Source organism: Palaemon carinicauda, chromosome 31 (assembly GCF_036898095.1).
Source record: "Palaemon carinicauda isolate YSFRI2023 chromosome 31, ASM3689809v2, whole genome shotgun sequence".
NCBI lineage: Eukaryota > Metazoa > Arthropoda > Malacostraca > Decapoda > Palaemonidae > Palaemon > Palaemon carinicauda.
The window spans coordinates 33623974-33647392 of NC_090755.1; the positions used below are offsets into that span (position 1 = coordinate 33623974).

The following is a 23419-nucleotide window of genomic DNA, read 5'->3' on the forward strand; positions in this document are numbered from 1 at the left end:
CTAGTACTTGTTCTTCTCTTACTATTTTATAGATGGTTTCATAATTGAAGTGGGTACAAGTTGACTTATAACTGAAGTTAGGAAAAGTATTTTGGATATGGAATGGAGAATCATCTTTAGTAACAGTTTAGAATTATCGTAAATTATCATTCGGTCATTAGCGGCAGTTTGTTATTGTTGATTAAACGCCAAAAAAAAAAAGAGAAAAAAAAATTGTTTTCCTGCTTTGCTACTATGTAGGATTTTATATAGATACGGTAAATAATATTTGTAATAACATATTTACTAAAAGCTTTTAATATCATTATTTATCACTTTCATCATGCGTGTATAATGCCTTCGTTTGTTTATTACGATCGAAGATGGAGCGTACAGTAAACGAATGGAAGGTTTCCATTTCAGGCGGCGTCATAAAGAAAAACATTATATAAATGGCATTCATTTCATTTATTTGGAAGTCCTAAGAAAAATTAAGTAAAACTTTGGTAATAACAAAATCAACATATAATCAATACTTGGTAAGATTGCTGTCGATGCAAAAACTAACCTATACACAGATGTGTAAATGCGTCTGTTTCTTCATTATGATCAGAGATAAACGTAAACAAAACATTGGTTGTCATTTTTCATCGTGGTTTTTGGCATGTTTAGGAAACGCATGATATAAAATCGCCTTTAATATTTGTGCCTGTTTTAGTTTAGGATACTGTAGTACATGCATTAAGTGTTCTGTACATTAAAGGGTAGTTTGTTAACAGTACTACGTAAAGGGAAGGTTTTAAAAGTCTGAATATACATGTTAATTAAATACGTAAATATGGTGTCCCTACTTCGCGGATTTTCAGCTATCGCGGCCGGGTTTGGAACCTATCTACCGCGATAAACGAGGGTTCAATGTACTTTGAATGCATATCCTTGGTTGCCTAATTTGAAACCTAAAAACGGACGAAAATGCCTTGCTATCGGAACGTGATAGTAAGCGTCTGTAAGATCTATAGAGGTGGTGACGGCCCCACGGGGAAGTAAGGTCCGCACCTGAGAGACGGTTAGCATGTGGAACTTGTCGCATTGAATCTAAGAATTCAGATGAGACAGGTCCAAGATTATCCTTCGCTTGTCTGAGTCTTTCTTTGGTACGCTGAACAAGCGACCTTGAAATTTCAAGTGATTTACCTCTTTTATTGCATTCTTTTGTAACAGATCGTTTACATACAAGACTAGCTCTTCCGTTGGATGTTGATGAAAACTGGTTGGTGGAGGGGGCCCTTCTATCCAACTCCACCCCAGACCTTTGGAAATTATGCTGAAAGCCCAATCGCTGAACGTCCAACGGTTTCGAAAGATGTACAACCTTCCCCCTACCTGAGGATTATCAGTGGTTTGCAGCGGATTTACCTCCCTGGGCTCCGCGGAATCCTCTGCCTTGAGAGTAGACTCTTCCGCTGTCTCTGTTGTGAAAGGTCTTTCTCGCCCTACCGCCCCTGGAGGCCTTGTAGCCATGGAACACGCCTTGTGTCTCAAAGGTGGGGTTAAAGGCTGGAGAAGTTGCATAAGAGGTAGATGCTACTTGAGCTTGAGGGACCAACACGTATTGCTGTTGGGGTTGTGTTTGGGAAGTGGAAGGTTGACTCCCTTGTGCTACCGGGATGGTCTGGACCACCTGTTGAGACTGCCGGCCTTGGAATGACTGAAAAGGCCTCGGTCTCTTCCTGCCTCTAGATTGGGTGCTGGATGGTTCGAACTTACGTTTGGGGATGAGGCCCCACCGAACCTTGAGGCTCTGGTTAACCCTCGCAGCCTCGCTAAGGACGTTGTTCACCATGTCCTCAGGGAACAAATCAGGACCCCAGATTGGAGCCTTGATGAGCTTGTTAGGCTCGTGTCTGATAGACGCTTCAGCCTTCGACATCTACGACTGGCCAGAATGAAGTCTTATGTGTCGGACAACAAAGTTTGAAGCAATGACTTCGTCAAGATTTTGAAAAGAGGTTCCTCTTCATAAACTAAAGAGGACATTTCCGCCATCGTAGCAGAGTTGATGGACCTACTCAGACGCGTACGGGCTTCGAACTCGAGTCGTATCAATGAATCTGGAAGTCTGGGTAGTCGCTGGCTGAACTGTGTAGACGCACAGTCAGCGCTCAACTTTCCTGCTGTAAACGTCGCTGGGGCGTTAGTCCAGCAATCGTTATCTCCCGGGAACAGGAGGGAAGTCAAATCCGTTTCCCGTAATTGTGGTAACGGCTTGTCCTCATTCACAGCCTGATGTGCAAGGTCCATCATCTTCGTGGTACAAGGTGTCGGAGTTTGCTCCTCTACCACGAACATCGTGTATGAGCTCTTATGAGGTGTTAACATTGTGTTAACACACTCCCACTCATTAAGAGTCCGGACCCAGGCGGACTGTGCTTGTTCCTTTGGGTATATTACGGTTTCCTTCGGAACCTTATCCAATCTTACGAGCGCTTCTTCAGTCAAGCGCGCAAAACCAGGAAAGGGGAACTGGAGACCCGGCGGGTAGAATTCAAAGTCTTCTACCGGTCGGGTGCCACATCTTTCGATGGTGAGCATGCCATCTTTGAAGGGAGAATGTAAGGCCATCGTCCACGGGTTGCTCTTAACAAACTCCGGGAGTTTAGAGGCATCCGGGATAACGTATTGCTGCTGCTGAGGCAGTCCAGAACGCAGGAGATTCTCCACGAGACTCTCCTGGTTTAGCATTCTCTGTGTGAGGGTGCCCACAAGGGAACCAATTTGCTCCATCAACTGGTTCGAAAAGGCCACCGGGTCGAAGGAGGGCTCCGGGGTCTTAGGCTTCGAACCGTTCTTCACTCTCGACCCAAGGGAGGAAGAAGTAGTTACAGCTGAATCCTTGGATATCCGAGAAGATGAAGGCCTGACCACAGCCACGTGCTTCCCAGTAAACCCCTGGAAGGAAGAAACAGAAGAAGTAGATAAAGACGGGCTAAGAATAGGGATCTTAGACCGTGCACCACCTGCCTCACTTACCTCCCTACCTAGATCTGGTTCGTCCAAAGCCATGGGCTCTAGATCCAAATTCACGGCTGCGACGTCCTCCAAGACCGTCTCTCCCAGTCCTTCATGATCCTCTGACAGGAGCAAGGCTTCACCAATTTGGCGATGATGGGATCTTCATTCATGTTTTTTCTGCCATTACTCCTGCGTCCCTCTCTTACAGCATTAATTTAGCTTTATTTTGCATGCCTCATAACCTAGTTCTACATTTTACATTATTTATATTATCCGTAACTATGATAATTCTGTTTTTGTTGGTATCACGTGGTTCTGTTCGGGTAGGTTGGTACTCCTGTCCGCTCTCAGACACACGTGATCGCCTCGAGCCCCACCATTGGCTAGTTCTCGCTGGCTTCCCCCACTAGTGGAGTATGCCACCCCATACCCTCATCCCCCTCCAGGGATACCTCACGTCTCATAGAGACTTCGGAGTCAGCTGTTTTGTTTTTGGGGACGCTCCCCCCCCGCGTTCCTTCATCCCTCCCCCCGGGATACCTCATGACTCCCTCCCTTTAGACTTGAGCTGAGAACACTGTTGAGGTTATAGTCGAGTACGCTCGCGTTCCATGCCTTGTCGTAGCCGTGCTTTCCCCGGCCGCCTTGATTGGCCATCGGACGGCCAGGGAGATTACGGTTGCGTGTTGGGTATTCTTCAGCGTGATTCCCTTCGTTATGTAACGTATCATGATTGAGTTATCTACTATTACGTAGGCTATTTTCGGTTTGTCGGGTAATCATGGAAGAGCCTTCTTTGTTTTTGTTTGATATGTTATTTATTGTCTCTGTTTGTTAAGGTTCTTGTGGCTGGCGGGGAGTCATAGAACTCCCCCCCTCTCTCCCTTTTCGACTCCCCTACCCCGGTAGGCATGTTTTGATCCCCGGGTCTAACTCAGTTGACTCCCGGAGCCAACAGGAAGCATGTTATTACAACATTCTTATTTTATACTTCCCCGGTACCGACGGGATAGTATATCTTCCAGTATGACAATATTAATATCATTGGATGATCATAACTAATTACGGAATTGTTTATAATAATATCAATTAATTTTATGTGTTATACATAAGTATATTACCCCGGTGTATTACTCCGGTTAATTTTAAGTACCCGGGGCCTCCGGTGATCCCCTCGGGATACTTACGTACTATGGGATACTCATGTGTCTCTTTTATTACAGGTGGTCCGGTGTCAGATGACAGCCAGTGCGGCTGTTCTGCAGCAGGCATGTGGACATGTAGTCTGCCGGTCCCATGCCCACTGCGCTGTCCAAGTTGACGACCTTCTGGTGTAGCACCCGGACAACTGCGAGGTCTGTTATTGATTAGTTTCCACACTCACTGCTGATTCGGTAGGTGATCCTGTCGATATGTTCTATATTTTTAACTTTGGATATAATCTGACTTAGATTTTCCTTGTTGAACTCCTTGTAATATATCTGTTCGAATTAAGATAATTAAATTTGGATTAAATAGATTCTTGGTTCGCGACGGGGTTACCTCGAATACTACATACATACATATACCAAGGCACTTCCCCCAATTTTGGGGGGTAGCCGACATCAACAAATGAAACAAAACAAAAAGGGGACCTCTCCTCTCTACGTTCCTCCCAGCCTGACAAGGGACTCAACCGAGTTCAGCTGGTACTGCTAGGGTGCCACAGCTCACCCTCCCCCGTTATCCACCACAGGTGAAGCTTCATAATGCTGAATCCCCTACTGCTGCTACCTCCACGGTCATCTAAGGCACCGGAGGAAGCAGCAGGGCCTACCGGAACTGCATCACAATCGCTCGCCATTCATTCCTATTTCTAGCACGCTCTCTTGCCTCTCTCACATCTATCCTCCTATCACCCAGAGTTTTCTTCACTCCATCCATCCACCCAAACCTTTGCCTTCCTCTTGTACTTCTCCCATCAACTCTTGCATTCATCACCTTCTTTAGCAGACAGCCATTTTCCATTCTCTCAACATGGCCAAACCACCTCAACACATTCATATCCACTCTAGCTGCTAACTCATTTCTTACACCCGTTCTCACCCTCACCACTTCGTTCCTAACCCTATCTACTCGAGATACACCAGCCATACTCCTTAAACACTTCATCTCAAACACATTCAATTTCTGTCTCTCCATCACTTTCATTCCCCACAACTCCGATCCATACATCACAGCTGGTACAATCACTTTCTCATATAGAACTCTCTTTACATTCATGCCCAACCCTCTATTTTTTACTACTCCCTTAACTGCCCCCAACACTTTGCAACCTTCATTCACTCTCTGACGTACATCTGCTTCCACTCCACCATTTTCTGCAACATCAGACCCCAAGTACTTAAACTGATCCACCTCCTCAAGTAACTCTCCATTCAACATGACATTCAACCTTGCACCACCTTCCCTTCTCGTACATCTCATAACCTTACTCTTACCCACATTAACTCTCAACTTCCTTCTCTCACACACCCTTCCAAATTCTGTCACTAGTCGGTCAAGCTTCTTTTCTGTGTCTGCAACCAGTACAGTATCATCCGCAAACAACAACTGATTTACCTCCCATTCATAGTCATTCTCGTCTACCAGTTTTAATCCTCGTCCAAGCACTCGAGCATTCACCTCTCTCACCACTCCATCAACATACAAGTTAAACAACCACGGTGACATCACACATCCCTGTCTCAGCCCCACCCTCACTGGAAACCAATCACTCACTTCATTTCCTATTCTAACACATGCTTTACTACCTTTGTAGAAACTTTTCACTGCTGGCAACAACCTTCCATCATCTCCATATAACCTCATCACATTCCACATTGCTTCCCTATCAACTCTATCATACGCTTTCTCCAGATCCATAAACGCAACATACACCTCCTTACCTTTTGCTAAATATTTCTCGCATATCTGCCTAACTGTAAAAATCTGATTCATACAACACCTACCTCTTCTAAAACCACCCTGTACTTCTAAGATTGCATTCTCTGTTTTATCCTTAATCCTATTAATCAGTACTCTACCATACACTTTTCCAACTACACTCAACAAACTAATACCTCTTGAATTACAACACTCATGCACATCTCCCTTACCCTTATATAGTGGTACAATACATGCACAAACCCAATCTACTGGTATCATTGACAACACAAAACACCTATTAAACAATCTCACCAACCATTCAAGTACAGTCACACCCCTTTCCTTCAACATCTCAGCTCTCACACCATCCATACCAGATGCTTTTCCTACTCTCATTTCATCTAGTGCTCTCCTCACTTCCTCTATTGTAATCTCTCTCTCATTCTCATCTCCCATCACCGGCACCTCAACACCTGCAACAGCAATTATATCTGCCTCCCTATTATCCTCAACATTCAGTAAACTTTCAAAATATTCCGCCCATCTTTTCCTTGCCTCCTCTCCTTTTAACAACCTTCCATTTCCATCTTTCATTGTCTCTTCAATTCTTGAGCCAGCTTTCCTTACTCTCTTCACTTCTTTCCAAAGCTCCTTCTTATTCTCTTCATATGACTGACCGGGGGTAATAACCGAGTGATACCTCTGCATGTAAAATTTTCTGACATATCCCTCACAGAAATATCCCAAGTAGAAATATTCCTAGAAGAACTTCCATCAGGACACTATGGCTCGAGCCCACAAAAAACTAGAACATGAAATATTAAAGTTCTAACCAAAACTGTAAAAAGTCTGAATTTAAAAAATTCAAAGCCAGAGCTCCTCAAACAATTGAGATTTAACTTACCTTTTTCCGATTATCCAATTCAAGTTTGACAGAGCCATCTTTTACAACTTTCTCTTCCTGAAGAACATCTAATGGTTCATCTTTTATTTCCAATTTCACTTCATGATCACCTATGGGAAAGAGAAAAAAATATAACTAAAAAAAATAAACAAACATATTGTACACAGAAATATACATACAGAAACAATTACTAGTTTGTTGACTAAAGTAGCATTCAATTGTTCTAAACCAAATATAATAAATACAACTAATCCACATTAGTCTCAGTTTTTGGTGTACTGAACATACCTTTGCATTTTCAGTTTACACTTGAAAGTATTAATGATCCAACTTAGTATATTATTCTTTTTGGGCTCAAGCCATGTTGTCCTGATGGAAGTTCCTATAAGTAGCTTCCTAAGGGATATATGTACTACAGTGATATTCCCAGAGAATTTTACCTTTAGGTCTCCAGAATTCTAACTCCTGGCGCGAATATCCTTAAATTTCTCTCAAGGATATTGCATGATATCAGAGGACGTATTCTTGACACTCCACATAGCAATCTGCACCCCTAATAGCGTTTACGCTTCTGACAATTTTGATAGTTTTTCAAGGATTATTATGCAATATCCAGCTTCTTTCACCTCTGGAGAGTAGAGTATTGAATCTTTATAATAGGTGTAAATTAGCTCCAGTCTCACAGTGAAATTAGAGTTATTTATTGTGTTTAGGAGCAAGGCCTGTTACCGGAGGCGTCATGGGCGCTGTCGTTCGTTAGGCATGTGTTATTTAGTTAGCAGAACGACATTCCTGGTTTGAATAGCATAAAAAATTTAATTATGGAAGCTACTTAGGCAATTTATACTTGTAAAGATATTATATGCATAATTTTCCTTTTTCTATGTCGATCGTATATGTCATAATATGATATTTTCATAAAATAAATTTTTGAGCATACGTTCTTCTATGATGGCAGAGCCAATGCCTTCCTTTGAGCCGGCGTCCTGCAACCTCACCATTGCCGGTGGGTTACGGGGGCCGGCTAGACTCCCTCTCTGCAGCTGTTGTCCGGCTGTCGGCAACCAAGCTACAGGGAGCCATGACAACTGCCGGCGACCATGTGTTTTGCATACTGTCGACAGTTATGACGGCCGGCGGCGGCTGTGCAAGCTGCTAGTAGTCATGCCATCTGTCGGCAGCCATGATGGCTGTGGGTGGGAAGTCCCTTCTGTCACTAGATTCTTCAGTTCTCCCTTGGACTGCTGGCCACAAGTTCTGTTGTCGGGGTATTACTCTGGCTGGATTCTACCGCCAATAGTACTGCGGCTGGATGGAAGCCTGAATGTTACATTCTCCCCTTCCATTTGAACCTTCTTTCTGGAGAAAGGTAGTAAATTGTACTTTTACATCCTTAATTACTGTATACATACACAGTAATAAAGCAACCTTCACTCCATGCTGTCTCTCTCCCTTTAGCTTGAATGTTGGCTGTGCCGGCAGAGCTAGCTATGCCGGCTGTATTACAGTTTATGTTTATACAGGTAGTCAGTATATTTGCAGTATAGGATTATACTGCAGATAGAAAACTATTGTATATATTATCCTAGCAGTTATTTTCCAATATATTTTGGGTATCCTTGCCCGGGTGTTTGCTAAGACCATTACTATATTGAAAAATATAATTTCTTCAATATTCTGATTAGAAATAAGTTGTCTTCTACCCTATAATATGATATTTTAATTATAAAATAAATTTTTGAATATACTTACCCGGTGAATATATAATAGCTGACGCTCCGGCGGCTCGACAGAAAAACACAAAAACTCGCGAGCGATCGCTATGAAGGTTGCGGGTGTGCTCACCAGCGCCAACTATCGGCCAGATACCGCATATACATGTAAACAGCTCCAATTCTTCTCATTCCGCTGGGTCTCTATCGGGGAGGAAGGGGGGGGGCCTTTAATTTATATATTCACCGGGTAAGTATATTCAAAAATTTATTTTATAATTAAAATATCATTTTTAAATATTTAACTTAGCCGGTGAATATATAATAGCTGATTCACACCCATGGTGGTGGGTAGAGACCAGAAATAATTAAGTTTACAGCGTATATGCTTAGAGTTTTTGACAGTTATATCATAACAAAACCCAAATATATATAGGTACCTGGTAAGGAAGTTGACTTAGACGATTACTCTGCCTTGTTAGTCTGTCTTCCTCACGAAGCCCAGCCATCCTCTTAGGATGCTGAAAGACTCCCAGGAGCTGAAGTATCAAGGGCTGCAACCCATACAACAGGACCTCATCAAACCCCTAATCTGGGCGCTCTCAAGAAATGACATTTGACCACCCGCCAAATCAACCAGGATGCGAAAGGCTTCTTAGCCTTCCGTACAACCCAAAAACAAGATTAAAAACATTTCAAGAGACAGATTAAAAGGATATTGGAATTAAGGTAATGTAGTGGTAGAACCCTCACCCACTACTGCACTCGCTGCAACGAATGGACCCAGTGTGTAGCAGTCCTCGTAAAGAGTCTGGACATCTTTTAAGTAAAATGACGCGAATACCGACTTGCTTTTCCAAAAGGTCGCGTCCATAATACTTTGCAGAGATCTATTTTGCTTAAAGGCCACGGAAGTTGCTATAGCTCTTACTTCGTGCGTCTTAACCTTAAGCAAGCATCGGTCTTTTTCATTCAAGTGAGAATGAGCCTCTCGTATTAAAAATCTGATAAAATATGACAAAGCATTCTTTGACATAGGCAATGATGGTTTCTTAACTGAGCACCATAATGCCTCAGATCCACCTCGTAAGGACTTAGTACGAGCTAAGTAGAACTTAAGAGCTCTAACTGGACACAGTACTCTTTCAAGTTCGTTGCCTACGATCTCTGACAGGCAAGGTATATCAAAGGACTTAGGCCAAGGACAAGAAGGCAGTTCATTTTTGGCCAAGAAAACCAAGCTGAAGTGAACATGTGGCTTTTTCTGTAGAAAAGCCGATGTTCTTACTGAAGGCATGAATTTCACTGACCCTTTTAGCCGAAGCCAAGCACACTAGGAAAAGCGTCTTGAGGGTGAGATCCTTCAGGGAGGCTGAATGTAATGGCTCAAACCTGTCTGACATGAGGAACCTTAGGACCACGTCTAAGTTCCATCCAGGAGTTGCCAAACGACGTTCCTTAGAGGTCTCGAAAGACTTAAGGAGATCTTGGAGATCTTTATTGTTGGAAAGATCTAAGCCTCTATGACGAAAGACCGAAGCCAACATGCTCCTGTAGCCCTTAATCGTGGGAGCTGAGAGGGAGCGAACATTTCTCAGATGTAAAAGAAAATCTGCGATTTTGGCTACAGAGGTACTGGAAGAGGACACAGATGCTGACTTGCACCAGTCTCGAAAGACTTCCCACTTCGACTGGTATACTCTGATGGTAGATGCTCTCCTAGCTCTCGCAATCGCACTGGCTGCCTCCTTCGAAAAGCCTCGAGCTCTTGAGAGTCTCTCGATAGTCTGAAGGCAGTCAGACGAAGCGCGGGGAGGCTTTGATGAACATTCTTTACGTGGGGCTGACGTAAGAGATCTACCCTTAGAGGAAGACTTCTTGGAATGTCTACCAGCCATTGAAGTACCTCGGTGAACCACTCTCTCGCGGGCCAGAGGGGAGCAACCAACGTCAACCTTGTCCCTTCGTGAGAGGCAAACTTCTGCAGTACCTTGTTGACTATCTTGAATGGTGGGAATGCATATAAGTCTAGATGAGACCAATCCAGTAGAAACGCGTCTATGTGGATTGCTTCTGGATCTGGGACTGGTGAGCAATAGATTGGTAACCTTTTGGTCAACGAGGTGGCAAAGAGGTCTATGGTGGGTTGACCCCAAGTCGCCCAAAGACTCTTGCACACGTCCTTGTGGAGGGTCCATTCCGTGGGTATCACCTGACCCCTCCGACTGAGACAGTCTGCCAAGACGTTCAAGTCCCCCCGGATGAATCTCGTCAACAGGGAGATGCCTCGATTTCTTGACCATATGAGAAGGTCCCTTGCGATCTCGTACAGCGTGAGGGAGTGTGTGCCTCCTTGCTTGGAGATGTACGCCAAAGCTGTGGTGTTGTCTGAGTTGACCTCTACCACTTTGTTTCGAAGAAAGCTTTCGAATTTTATCAAGGCCAAGTGGACTGCTAATAGCTCCTTGCCGTTGATGTGCATGCTCTTCTGACTTGAGGTCCACAGACCCGAGCATTCCCGACCGTCCAGGGTCGCACCCCAACCCAAATTTGACGCGTCTGAGAACAACACGTGGTTTGGGTTCTTGACTGCTAGGGATAGTCCCTCTCTCAGACTGATATTGCTGTCCCACCATTTCAGGCATGCCTTTACTGGTTCGGAGACTGGGATTGATACCGTCTCTAACGTCTTGTCCTTGTTCCAGTGAGAGGCTAGATGGAACTGGAGAGGCGAAGGTGTAGTCTCCCTAGCGAGACAAACTGCTCCAGGGATGAGAGAGTCCCTACGAGACTCATCCACTCCTGACTGAACAACGTTCTCTTTTCAGCATTAGTTGGACTTTGAGCAGGGCTTGTTCTATTCGGGTGGCAGACGGAAAAGCCCGAAAAACTGGACTGCAAATCTCCATCCCCAAATATAGAATAGTCTGGGATGGGATCAGTTGGGACTTTTCTAGGTTGACCAAAAGTCCCTACTCTTTGGCCAGACCCAACGTCCAATGTAGATCCTGCAGACAGCGATGACTGGACGATGCTCTGAGAAGCCAGTCGTCCAAGTACAGGGATGCTCAGATTCCCGATAGATGGAGGAATTTTGCCACATTCCTCATGAGCCTCGTAAACACGAGAGGAGCAGGACTGAGGCCAAAGCACAGGGCTCAAAACTGGTACACCACATTCCTGTAAACAAACCTCAGAAACGGTTGGGAATCCGGGTGTATAGGAATGTGGAAGTATGCATCCTGAAGGTCGAGAGCACTTGCCTCTTACGTACTCCTGCAGTGAACGTGGCTGCCAGATCATTGGAGCCATCCCTGATAGTCTTGTTCCTGCAGAGAACGTGGCTGTCAGATTATTGGAGCCATCCCTGATAGCCTTGTTTATGCATGACATAATTGTACAGCAAAACTTCAAACGCTCGAAAAAACTCCTAACAGGAGATGGTCTAGCTCTGAAGCCGACCATAAAATCTTGGAGCGTCTCATGGCCAGGCGCCAGGGAGAGTCTATGAGGTTTGAGAAGTCTATCTGGGCAGAGGCAGGAACTCCCAAGCCGAGAACTTCTCCCGTGTCATACCAGACGCTCGCTCTATAAGCCAGTTTAAAAGGGAGGGAAAGCAAAGGCTGTCTCCCCCAAACTCCTCCTGGTGATCAACCAGTCGCCTAGCAAACGTAAAGCTCTCTTAGAAGAGCGAGAGAGCACTAGCTTAGAAAACAACGGCTTCGAAGTAGCTAGGCCTAGTGTAAACTCTGACGTTTAGGCGAACGAGGAGCAGCAGTTACAAAATTATCCGGACAAAGATCCTTAAAAATCAGCATGATTTATTTAAAGTCCATAGAGGGCTGAGCAGCTTTAGGCTCCTCTCCGTCTGACAGAGTCCACAAGGGAATATCAGTAGGAGGGGGATCAGCAACTTCCTCATCTGAAGGAACCTCGTCCGACAATTGCCGAGTCTCAAGCAAGGGAGAGACCTGCTGTGGTGGCAATGCTTGACAAGCAGAGTCCACACGCAAAGGAGCATCAGTAGCAGTCAAGGACGATACGTCATGTAACTGCTTAAAGGACTGATCAGCAACAACAACAGGTGCGGGAGGACGCTCGACGTCAACTCGAGACTGCCTTGACTGCCTAGACTGAGCAGTCAAAACAACTCTTGACTGCAGTGCTTGACGCTCAACGTCAAAACAAGTCAACTTCGCTGGTTGGCGAACGTCCTGAACGTCAACAAGAGCAAGCGGCAGCGGCTGAACGTCCACAAGCGGCTGAGAGTCAACACGGGACTGCATCGAGTGAGGCTCTAAAAAACGTGATTGACGTGACTTTGTAACGTCAACGTCAACAGGACGAGCAAAGGCACATTTGGGCGGCTGACGGCCAGGATCTTGATCAGCTAAGCGGCGAGGATCATCGTGAACCTGCTCAGCAGAATAGTCCTCCATAAGAGAGGCAAGCTTATTCTGCATGTCTTGCAGTACAACCCATTTAGGATCAACGGGAATGGGTGCGGTAAGAGACGAGGGTAACGTCTGTGACTGCAAAACCTTGCCTACACTAAGACTCTCGGAGCCTGTGTTACGCTTCTGTTTAGGCGTCGAGCAGTCTTCCAATGACTGCACAGGGTCAGAGCTGTCCCAATGGCTACAACCAGAACGCTGGACCTGTCCTGAAGGGACTGACTTTCGCTTTAAGGGTCTCGAAACCTTGCTCCACGGTTTCTTACGCGATAAGCCTTCGGATGACGAGGAGAAAACCGTCTCGCTCGTCTTATGGTAGGGGCGGTCTTGACGAGACACGCCTGAAACCATAGAGGGAACGTCTGTTCGTTGGTTAAAGCCTCTCGAACCCATAAGTCCTACGACATTACTTCTCCCTGGGGCATGGGAGCTTGCAAGAGGTCTCGGACTAGGCGAACGACAAGCACGAACAGACGAACCCTCTGTCGCAACACTGATAACACTTTGCGCAATTATCACTTTATCACTACAATTTTCTGTTTTTGCACTTACTTCACTGAAATCGAATTTTTTAATAATTTCACATTAGGCATGAATAAAAACTGATTTCTACCTGAAGCACGCAATTCTCCCCTACCTCAAAAGGTTATAATTGCGGAATAAGTCGTATAATGTAAGCACATTAATAAAAAAAAAAAAAAAAAAGAAAAACAGTAAACATATATATCGAATAAAACGGAAATATATAAAGTTAAAAGGATCATTGACTGGGGAGGAGACTAAACACTAGTTAATTAAAAACTACGTTTTCAATCTCTCACCGTACAGTGCCTTGGGACGAGAATAAAAACTAAAAACGTTTTATCCTTTCTCCCCGTACAGAGACTTGGGACGAGAGTAAAAAACTCACTCGAGAACAACGTTACTCGCTTGGGACGAGAATAAAGATCGGAACGTTCTCTCTTCCTCTCTCCCTCTCCGTCTCTCTCTCTCTCTCTATCTCTCTTGATTTCACACAGAAGAGAAAAGCACACTTACCCTTCGTCAATAAACATGTTATTTGACCAAAGGAAAAAACTGAAAGGACTAAGAAATTGAAAATTAACAAGTTCCTTTAAATTAGTATTTAAAACATTTCAGTTTGAAAGAAGAATGAACAAAACGTCAGAATCGATTTACTCTTTCTGCAAAGTGAAACCGTGATTCTCTCTTTCTCTATCGTAACGATAGAGCGCAAACTGCGTAGCATAAATAAACCAAACGTTAATTCATCTTTGAAACAGCACGAAGACTATTCAAAGAAAATCTTTCATAAAATATCTACTAAAAAATATTCATTTAATAAGTTTTAAATCATTTGCTCTGTAAGAGTTATTAACGATTGAAAGGGCTCAACGTTGTTTAACTTCGGTTTCCAAGTTAGGACCGCCTACTCTCGGATTAGGGGAGGAATAGGTACGGCCGCATATAAACAAATCATTAAAATTTATCTTGATGTTTATTATAAATGGAAAGCTAATCGAAGAGGCCTAATAAAGGCGGGTGAGATATAAAATATATAGAGGAAAATCTATAATTAACACCTTTTATAACGTGATAAGATAATTGCTAAAAGCCTAAAACACACTTCCGTACTAAGGGAAGGGTCGGCCATTTTGAAAGTCAAAGAAAGTCCAAAAAACAATCCAAAGTCATCAACAATTAAATCTATCCAAAAAAGAGTTCAAGATTCAAGTTGAAGATAAAACACCTGCACTGCGAAAGCTCAAACCAAAAGGAAGTACTTCACCAAGACTGTTGAAAAACTCCAGGTTAACAGCGAGTAATGGTACGTCTTGTCGATCAGACCGACAGAGAAGAATTGGAGCTGTTTACATGTATATGCGGTATCTGGCCGATAGTTGGCGCTGGTGGGCACACCCGCAACCTTCATAGCGATCGCTCGCGAGTTTTTGTGTTTTTCTGTCGAGCCGCCGGAGCGTCAGCTATTATATATTCACCGGCTAAGTTAAATATTTAAAAATTAAATATTTTAAAGGGCTGCTGGTATTACACTTCTAACCCTAAAAGGGTAGAACCCTTATCCTTGAGTTTCCCTGATCAGGAAACATCAAAAATTTTAAGTAATTTTTATTTTTCCTAACATATTTACCGAGAACTACTTTCTATAGGAGTCACTGGTGATCTCTCCATCGACCAGTTTTGAGTATGTTACCCCCCCCCACTCCGCGCTCTAAGTAGCCTTACCCCTGGCATCAAGGAATGTGCCCCGAGGGTAGGATCAAGGTAGGTCGCTTGCTTGGCTGGGTCACCTTCCTCATTAAGTTCTATTGAATTAGCACAATGCTAGCAAGGGAAGAGAGGCACTCGGGGAAGGAAGGGAGGGCCATTACCCGAAAGTAGTTCTCAGTAAGTATGTTAGGAAAAATAAAAATTACTTAAAATTTTTGATTTGTTCCAACATAAATACTTAACTCGAACTACTTTCTATAGGAGACTTACACTTTAGGAGGAGGGAGTGCTATTCTGACCCCCTGACCCGGCCGTGGAGGCCAAGAGGCCTATGGATAACGGGACCTACTAGAGAGCGGAAGCGAGGGTAACTACACAAAAAATTCACGTTAGTGTCTAAGTACTCACCCTTTGAAAAACTTCTTTTGACGTTCCTTCTCGAAGCGTAGCCGTGAAGAATGTGTTATTTTCTGGGAACAGACGGTACTCCCCGAAGAGGCAAGTAAGCAACTGGGTAGGAGGTAGGAAACCGCACTTGTGCCTACCGGTCGCTAGTCTTGAATGCGCCTGGGGTTTTACCGTTACACCGCTTGGAGAGCGGAGATGACTGTTCCAATGGAGAACCTGTCCAAGGATTTTCTTGAGTAGTCCTTCAGGTAGTGGGCAGTAAAGGTTGACTGGTTCGACCAAGTACCTGCTCGCAGGATCTGCCCCACTGCCATGTTTTTCTCAAAGGCTAAGGAGGTGCTCAGGCCCCTGATGTCATGAGGCCGGGGAGTGCCTGGCACTGCCATGCCATCTTCCTTGTAGGTTCTGGCGATAACTTGTCTCAACCAGAAGGAGATGGTGTTTTTGGAAACTTGTTTCTTATTACAGTAAACCCTCGTTTATCGCGGTAGATAGGTTCCAGACCCGGCCGCGATAGGTGAAAATCCGCGAAGTAGTGACACCATATTTACCTATTTATTTAACATTTATATTTAGACTTTTAAAACCTTCCCTTGTACGTAGTACTGTTAACAAACTACCCTTTAATGTACAGAACACTTAATGCATGTACTAACGTACCCTAAACTAAAACAGGCACAAATATTAAAGGCGACTTTATATCATGTGTTTCCTAAACACGCCAAAAAGCACGATAAAAAATGGCAACCAATATTTTGTTTACGTTTATCTCTGATTATAATGAAGAAACAAACGCATTTACACATCTGTGTTTAGGTTAGTTTTTGCATCGATTATATTGATTATTCAGTACAGTATGTTGATTTGGTTATTACTAATGTTTTACTTAATTTTTCTTAGGACTTCCAAACGAAATGTTTTTCTTTATGACGCCGCCTGAAACGACGGCGTCATAAAGGACGCTCAGTAAACAAACTAAGGAATTTAATGCGCATGATGAAAGTGATAAATAATGATATTACAGTAAAAGCATTTATAAAATATGTTATTACAAATATTATTTACCGTATCTATATAAAATCATACATACGTAGCAAAGCAGGAAAACAATCTACGAGAGAGAGAGAGAGAGAGAGAGAGAGAGAGAGAGAGAGAGAGAGAGAGGTTGTTTTACATACGTGAATGTAAATTTTAAACAAAAAACAATAGCCCCATTTCATATAAAATAGATTACAAATATTTTACTTTATCATATTACAGTACAGTAGTCTGTATAATACTGTAAAGTTCAGTACAATATGTTGTTGTTAAAGTCGTGGCGATGAAATTCTCACGAAACAAAAACACGCCATTTGATTACAACAGCTGATTCATTCTCTCTCTCTCTCTCTCTCTCTCTCTCTCTCTCTCTCTCTCTCTCTCTCCGCGTTATACAATACTTACATTTAGATGAAGAAACTAAAATTAGTTTTCTTAGTGTCAATTAAATACGAAACGAAAAAATTAGGCCGAGTCTACATCCATTTCAACCATAGCTAAAAATACGGCATCCGATTTCATCGGCAAACCACTATTTTTTGGGAAATATCATTTTATTCTAGAAAATTACCACTCTTTAAATAGTCAATTGCACATTAAGAAAGCGTGTACTTTTGTTTTTAAATTTCGGGTGTTTTAAAAATCGAGTATTGTTGACTTCTTTTTTTTTTTTACTTTTGGCTGTGATTAGATCAGCTGTCATCTAGCTGCCGCTCTTGAGTGTGTACGAATACACTAACAAAGTATCATTTATACCATTTCTTAACTTATTCAAACCGTCTACAGTATACAGTTGATATTACATAAGCACCAATGTGTTATAACCTATCAAATTTTTTTGTTTATTACTGTACATTTAAACCTCTCTCTCTCTCTCTCTCTCTCTCTCTCTCTCTCTCTCTCTCTCTCTCTCTACCTCTCTCTCTACCTCTCTCTCTCTCTACCTCTCTCTCTCTACCTCTCTCTCTCTCTACTCTCTCTCTACCTCTACTTCTCTCTACCTCTACTTCTCTCTCTCTCTGTGGGCTACTTTTCACTACCTCCCATTCCTTACCTCTCTCTATCTCTCTAACAAATGATATCTTTGTTGCTCCTCAAAGTTTCATTTATATTGAAAATCAATCATGATTCAATTTTCCTTACTTTCTCCAATCTCGCACCATCGGTCACATCGCGGTATTTTCGATATTTCCGGAAAATCCGCGATATATGTATATACATGGGTTATGAAAAAAATCCGCGAAGTGGTGAATCCGCGATGGTCGAACCGCGAAGTAGCGAGGGTTCACTGTAATACCTGTGGAAACGAAGAGGCTCTTGATGCCTAGTCGGAGATGCGCTGTCCTTTCCAGGTATTTCCTAATTGTTCGCACTGGGCACAATCTTAAGTCTTCTGCATTGCCTGTCTTAGGGATGGCAGGAATTGAGAAACCCTCAAACATCGGGTCCCAGCCTGCTGGGTTCTGAGTCTTGGCCACAAAAGAAGGCACGAACTTGAAGGATACTTCTTTCCACCCCTTTGAATGAGAGACGTCGTATGACAGTCCATGGATCTCTCCCACCCTCTTAGCAGACGCCAAGGCCAGCAAGAAGACGGCATTGAGGGTGAGATCTTTGTCTACGATATCCTTCAAGGGTTCAAAGGGGGGACGACACAGCATCTTCAGGACCTTGGCTAAGTCCCATTGGGGCACCCTCCTCGCCTGAGGGGGGCAAGACTGCTCGAAGCTTTTGACAAGCATCGCTATGTGTCTCGAGGCCCCCAGGTCGATGCCCTTCAGGAGGAAAACTTGGCCTAAGGCGGCTCGAACCCCTTTTATGGCTGGAATTGACATTCCTACTTTGTCCCTAAGAAACACCAGAAAATCTGCTATGTCTGGGACAGAGGCCTTAAGAGGTCTAATGTGCCTCTCAGAGCACCACTTCGTGAAGGAGGCCCATTTTGCCTGGTATACCGCGGCTGACGACTTTCTCAGGTATAGACACATTCTCTTAGCCGTGGAGGGAGAATAACCTTCCTTCTTCAGGAGCCACTGGATAGTGTCCAGGCGTGAAGACGAAGGGAGAGTGGGTTGTCGTGGAGCTTGAGAAAGTGAGGCTGGTGCAGAAGGTCTGACCTGGCGGGTAGAGGCCACGGCGGTTGACTCGTTAGGTCTTTTGGTCTGCGAACCACTCTCTCTCCGGCCACCAGGGCGCTACCAAAGTCATCTTTAGGTTTCGGGCGGTCCTTACTCTGTTGAGCACCTGTCTTATCAACGTGAAAGGGGGAAAAGCGTACACATCCAGATTGTCCCACTTGTGCTGAAAGGCGTCTTCTAAGGCTGCTTTCGGGTCTGGTACAGGGGAGCAATAGACTGGGAGTTGGGCGTTGAGTTTTGTTGCAAAGAGGTCCATCACCGGGGAACCCCAACGCTGAATGATGAGCCTGGCTACTTCTGGGAGAAGGGACCATTCTGTCCCTACTATCTGGCTCATTCTGCTGAGGCCGTCGGCCAGAACGATTTTTCTTCCCGGGAATAAACCTTGCTAACAACCCCACGTGATTTTCTTCTGCCCAATTTAGAATCTTTATGGTGAGATCGCACAACTCCCTCGATTTCAAGCCTCCCTGCTTCTTTATGTATGCTACTACCGTGGCGTTGTCGCACATCAACGCCATGGTGTTTCCCTTTAGCAGACTTGCAAAGTGTAAGCACGCCTTCTGGACTGCTTTCAACTCCAGGATATTGATGAGGAGTTGCTTTTCCCCTTCCAACCAGGTACCTCGTGCAGTTCCGTCGAGGAGATGGGCTCCCCATCCTTGGTTGGAGGCGTCTGTGAACAGAAGTAATTCTGGAGGGCTGGTCCTGAAGGGCATCCCCTTGAGGGAGTTCGACTGGCAGTGCCACTATTCCAGGGAGGGTCTCGTGTCTGGAAGGACTGGAATTAGCACTTGTTGTGAGTCCGTCTGGCACCAGAGGTTCTTGAGATTCCATTGGATGGATCTGAGCTTTATCCTCCCTTGGGGAACTAGTTTCTCCAATGAGACCAGGTGGCCTATCAGCCTCTGCCAGTCTTTCGCTCTCCTGGGTTGTTCTGACAGGAACGGCTGAATGATGTGCCTGAGGTTCCTTATCCTGTCCTCCGAAGGGAAAACTTTTCCCTGAATGGTGTCCAATGTCATCCCCAAGTAGTTCATTCTGGTGGACGGGGATAGATTTGACTTCTTCGGGTTGATCACAATCCCCAGATCTCTGCAAAACTGGAGGAGACTTCTCCCTTGTTCCTCCAAGAGGGCCTTTGAGGCGGAAAGGAGCAACCAGTCGTCCAGGTATCTGATAAGGCGGATGCCTCGTTCGTGAGCCCACACTGAGACAGTCGTGAAGACTCTCGTGAACACCTGGGGCGCTGTTGACAGACCGAAGCAAAGAGTTCTGAATTGCAGGATCTGGGAACCCCATTTCACCCGGAGGAACTTCCGACTCGAGGGGTGGATCGGAATTTGGAAGTACAGTATGCGTCCTTGAGGTCGACGGTCATCATAAAATCTTTCTCCCTCAAGGACAGCAGGACTGACTTTGGAGTGTCCATCTTGAAGTCCGTCTTCTTAACGAACTTGTTGAGAGCTGACAGATCTATAACCGGTCTCCAACCCCCCGTCGCTTTCTCCACCAGGAACAGGCGACTGTAGAAACCTGGCCCTGGGAGAGGAACTTCTTCCATGGCGCCCTTTTCTAACATGGAGGATACCTCCTCTTGAAGGGCGGTCCTCTTTAACGGATCTTTGGGAGCTAGCCATTCCGTCCGGTTGGCCGGAATAAGAGGGGGTGGATTCGTCAGGAACGGGAGTCTGTAGCCCTCCTTTAGGACAGACACTGTCCAAGGCTCTGACCCTTGAGCCTTCCATGCTTGCCAATGTTGTCTGAGGCATCCCCCAACCCGAGGCTTGGGCGGGGATAGGGGGCCTCCCACTCTATCTTCCTCTAGAGGGGCGGCTTGATCTGCCTCTCCTAGAAGCGGAGTAACCCGACCTGAAGGAGCTTGAGGGCGCTGCAGCTCCCCTGCGGGAGGGTTGCGGCGTTGAGGACCAGGAGGAAGAGGGGGCCTCTCTCCTCGTAGCGCTGGAAGAGGCTTGGGGCGTCGCGGCGCTATCCGAGACGGACCTCTTGTAGGGCGGTCTCCTAGAAGTTGCCGGTCTGGTGACGTTGGCCTCCTTCTTTTTCGAGACCTTTTCCATTATGGTCTCTAGCTCTTTCAGAGGAAACAGAGACTCTCCCCACAGGGGCAGGCTGTGAATGGCTCGCGCCTCCCTGTCTGGTACCTTCCGAGACACTTTCGTTAGAACAGTGTCTCGCTTACGGAGAACCCAGTTGGCTGTAAGGGCGAGAGACTGATAGGTCAGGAACTTGAGGGTTTTACCCCCGGAGGTAATGAGGTCCCTCATTAGGCCTTGCTGATCAGGGTCCTCGGGGTCAAAGGAGGCTTGAACACCCACCAACGTGGAAGCCCACCAGTCCAGCCAAGAGGAGACGTTAACTAAGTCTCGCGACATTTCCTCCATCATGGAGGCCTCTGCTGGCGAGAAACAGACTGGGGCCGAAGAGGCTCTATCGTCTGAGACGCCTTGACTCAGAATGTCCACGGCTGTCTCCACTTTACAAGGACCTGGGCGACGTCCTGCGGGCACATAGACCTTCCCTTGGGTTTTGAGGCCCTGGAGCAATTTCGAGGCACTCTGGGTCTTGGGAGCCTCGGCATTGCTGGCCACTACTTTGTCAATGTACTCTTGCCCTTGAACTAGATCTCGGGCCAGAGGGAGTGCTAGGGATGACTTAGGTTGGGAGGGAGTTTGCATGATTCTCAGCAGGCTTGACCTCCAGGAATCTCCATCCGTAGCTGCAGGTTCTGCTATTTCGTGGTGCCTTCTGATCAGGCTAACCACTCTCCTGTAGGCGGAGTCCTCTGTCGGGGAGCCCTCCCCTCCGTCAGCCGAGGTCTCGGCCTGGGGCAGGGGAGCCGGTTTACCGGGCACGCCGACTGGACGCCTAGCCCTTGGGGCCAGGGGCGCCGTCCTGCCGAGGTACTGGACCTCATCTGCGGGTAAGTCCGCACCAGGGGCTCGGGATAATGCAGGCATCGCTGGTTCAGCGGGGACTCTCGTACGCCCTAAGGCTCTAGGTGCTGAGGGCGCGGTTCCCGTGGGCTGACCCGACAGCGGAAACCGTTCCTTCCGACCCGAAGGCCGCACCAGCTGGGCTGGTTCGGCCAGGCTGCCTGACAAGAAGCGCGTTTCCCCCCGCTGGGCGGGGTGAACCGGAGGCCTCGAGGACTTATGCTTTCTCGAGAGGTCTTTCCTGCGAGCCAGGTCGCGAGGGTCAAGGCTGTGCTTGGAGGGCGGCAGCCTTGGGGACCGCTCACTGGACTGGCGGTCTGGGGAACGAAGCACCTTCGATTCCCGCGAAGATACGTAGATCCAGGCGCCACCGGGAGATACACTTCTCCTATACTTACGGCTCGGGGAGCGGGAGCGCTTTCTGCTATACTGAGAGCGCGACCTCAAGCGGGAACGCTCGCTCCTGGACCGCTCCCTCCGACGGCAGTGTTTCACCCTGACCTCTTCCTCTGACGAGGAATAGACGTCTGATGAGCCCAACGACACTGTGTTCACCGCGTGTCGGCTGGTAGCGGGGACTGCGGGGGACTTCTTCGGGCGTTGAATGCCAGAGGTCGAGGGCTGGAGGAAGTCATCGGGGACTTCCGTGGGGAGGGTTGGGAACGACTCAAACCGTTCCATGCCCGGGAGCCAGGGATCCAGGGTCACATCCATCCTCAGGGGTGCCCTACCGGCGTCTTCGGGAGCCTCCACCCGAAGGCATCGTTACCCGAAGGTCGAACTTTCCTCTGGTTGTCTCTCCCTAACGACGAACCAGAAGCACAGGCCCACGAGGGCGGCGGTGACACCGAGACCGCGTTACTACCCCACAAGGGGTCATCGGAGGAAGCATGCCCCCCGAGCACAAGGGCCGACTCTCCGGACGCACTACTGGGTCCTTCACTAGCCCTAGAGGGGCCTGCCATTGGCACTGCACTAACACTGGGCTCCTGGGAAAGGACGCCTTGCTCATCCACAACACTAGACTTACCTCGTCCCCTACTCTGTGTAGAGGATGGCGAAACCGAGGCCCCGTCGGACCGCTCACTGGGTGACGGTATCGGCGAGGAAACACTAATTTTCCTGGGGGAACGTTTCGCTGATTTCCTCTTTTTGGTACCGTAGCATACCCACTGAATATCGCTCCAGTCTACACACTCGGGGCATGTGTCTGCTGACGAGCAAACTTTTCCCCTACAGGAGGAACAAAGGGAGTGAGGATCCACTTCGGGCTTGGAGAGGAACGCTCCACACGATTTCCCGGCTCTAGGCCCAGGACAACGGCGAATTTGCTCCATAATGCACACAACGCACGACACAAGCACTAAGGGAATCAATGAAAACACTGGGTAAGCACACGGTTGAAAGGTGAACGCACAGGAACACTTGGGAAAAGCACACTGGAAAACGCAAGTTGCCACGCTGGGAACACGTGGGACACTAGAACGCACACAAAGGATCGACAGAGATACGAGAGCGAGGGTGTGAACGCCTCGCGACCAGAGAACTTAATGAGGAAGGTGACCCAGCCAAGCAAGCGACCTACCTTGATCCTACCCTCGGGGCACATTCCTTGATGCTGGGGGTAAAGCTACTTAGAGCGCGGAGTGGGGGGGTAACATACTCAAAACTCTGGTCGATG

General features: G+C 46.3%; 1 protein-coding gene across 1 annotated transcript in view; it reads right to left on the reverse strand.

Moving 5' to 3' along the window:
- Positions 1-23419, reverse strand: part of LOC137624393 (probable inactive protein kinase DDB_G0270444) — a 228653-nt gene that overhangs the window by 87655 nt on the left and 117579 nt on the right. Inside the window, exon 5 of the mRNA XM_068355130.1 lies at positions 6803-6912. Coding sequence (XP_068211231.1) covers positions 6803-6912 — 110 coding nt within the window. The remainder of the gene's footprint in view (positions 1-6802; positions 6913-23419) is intronic.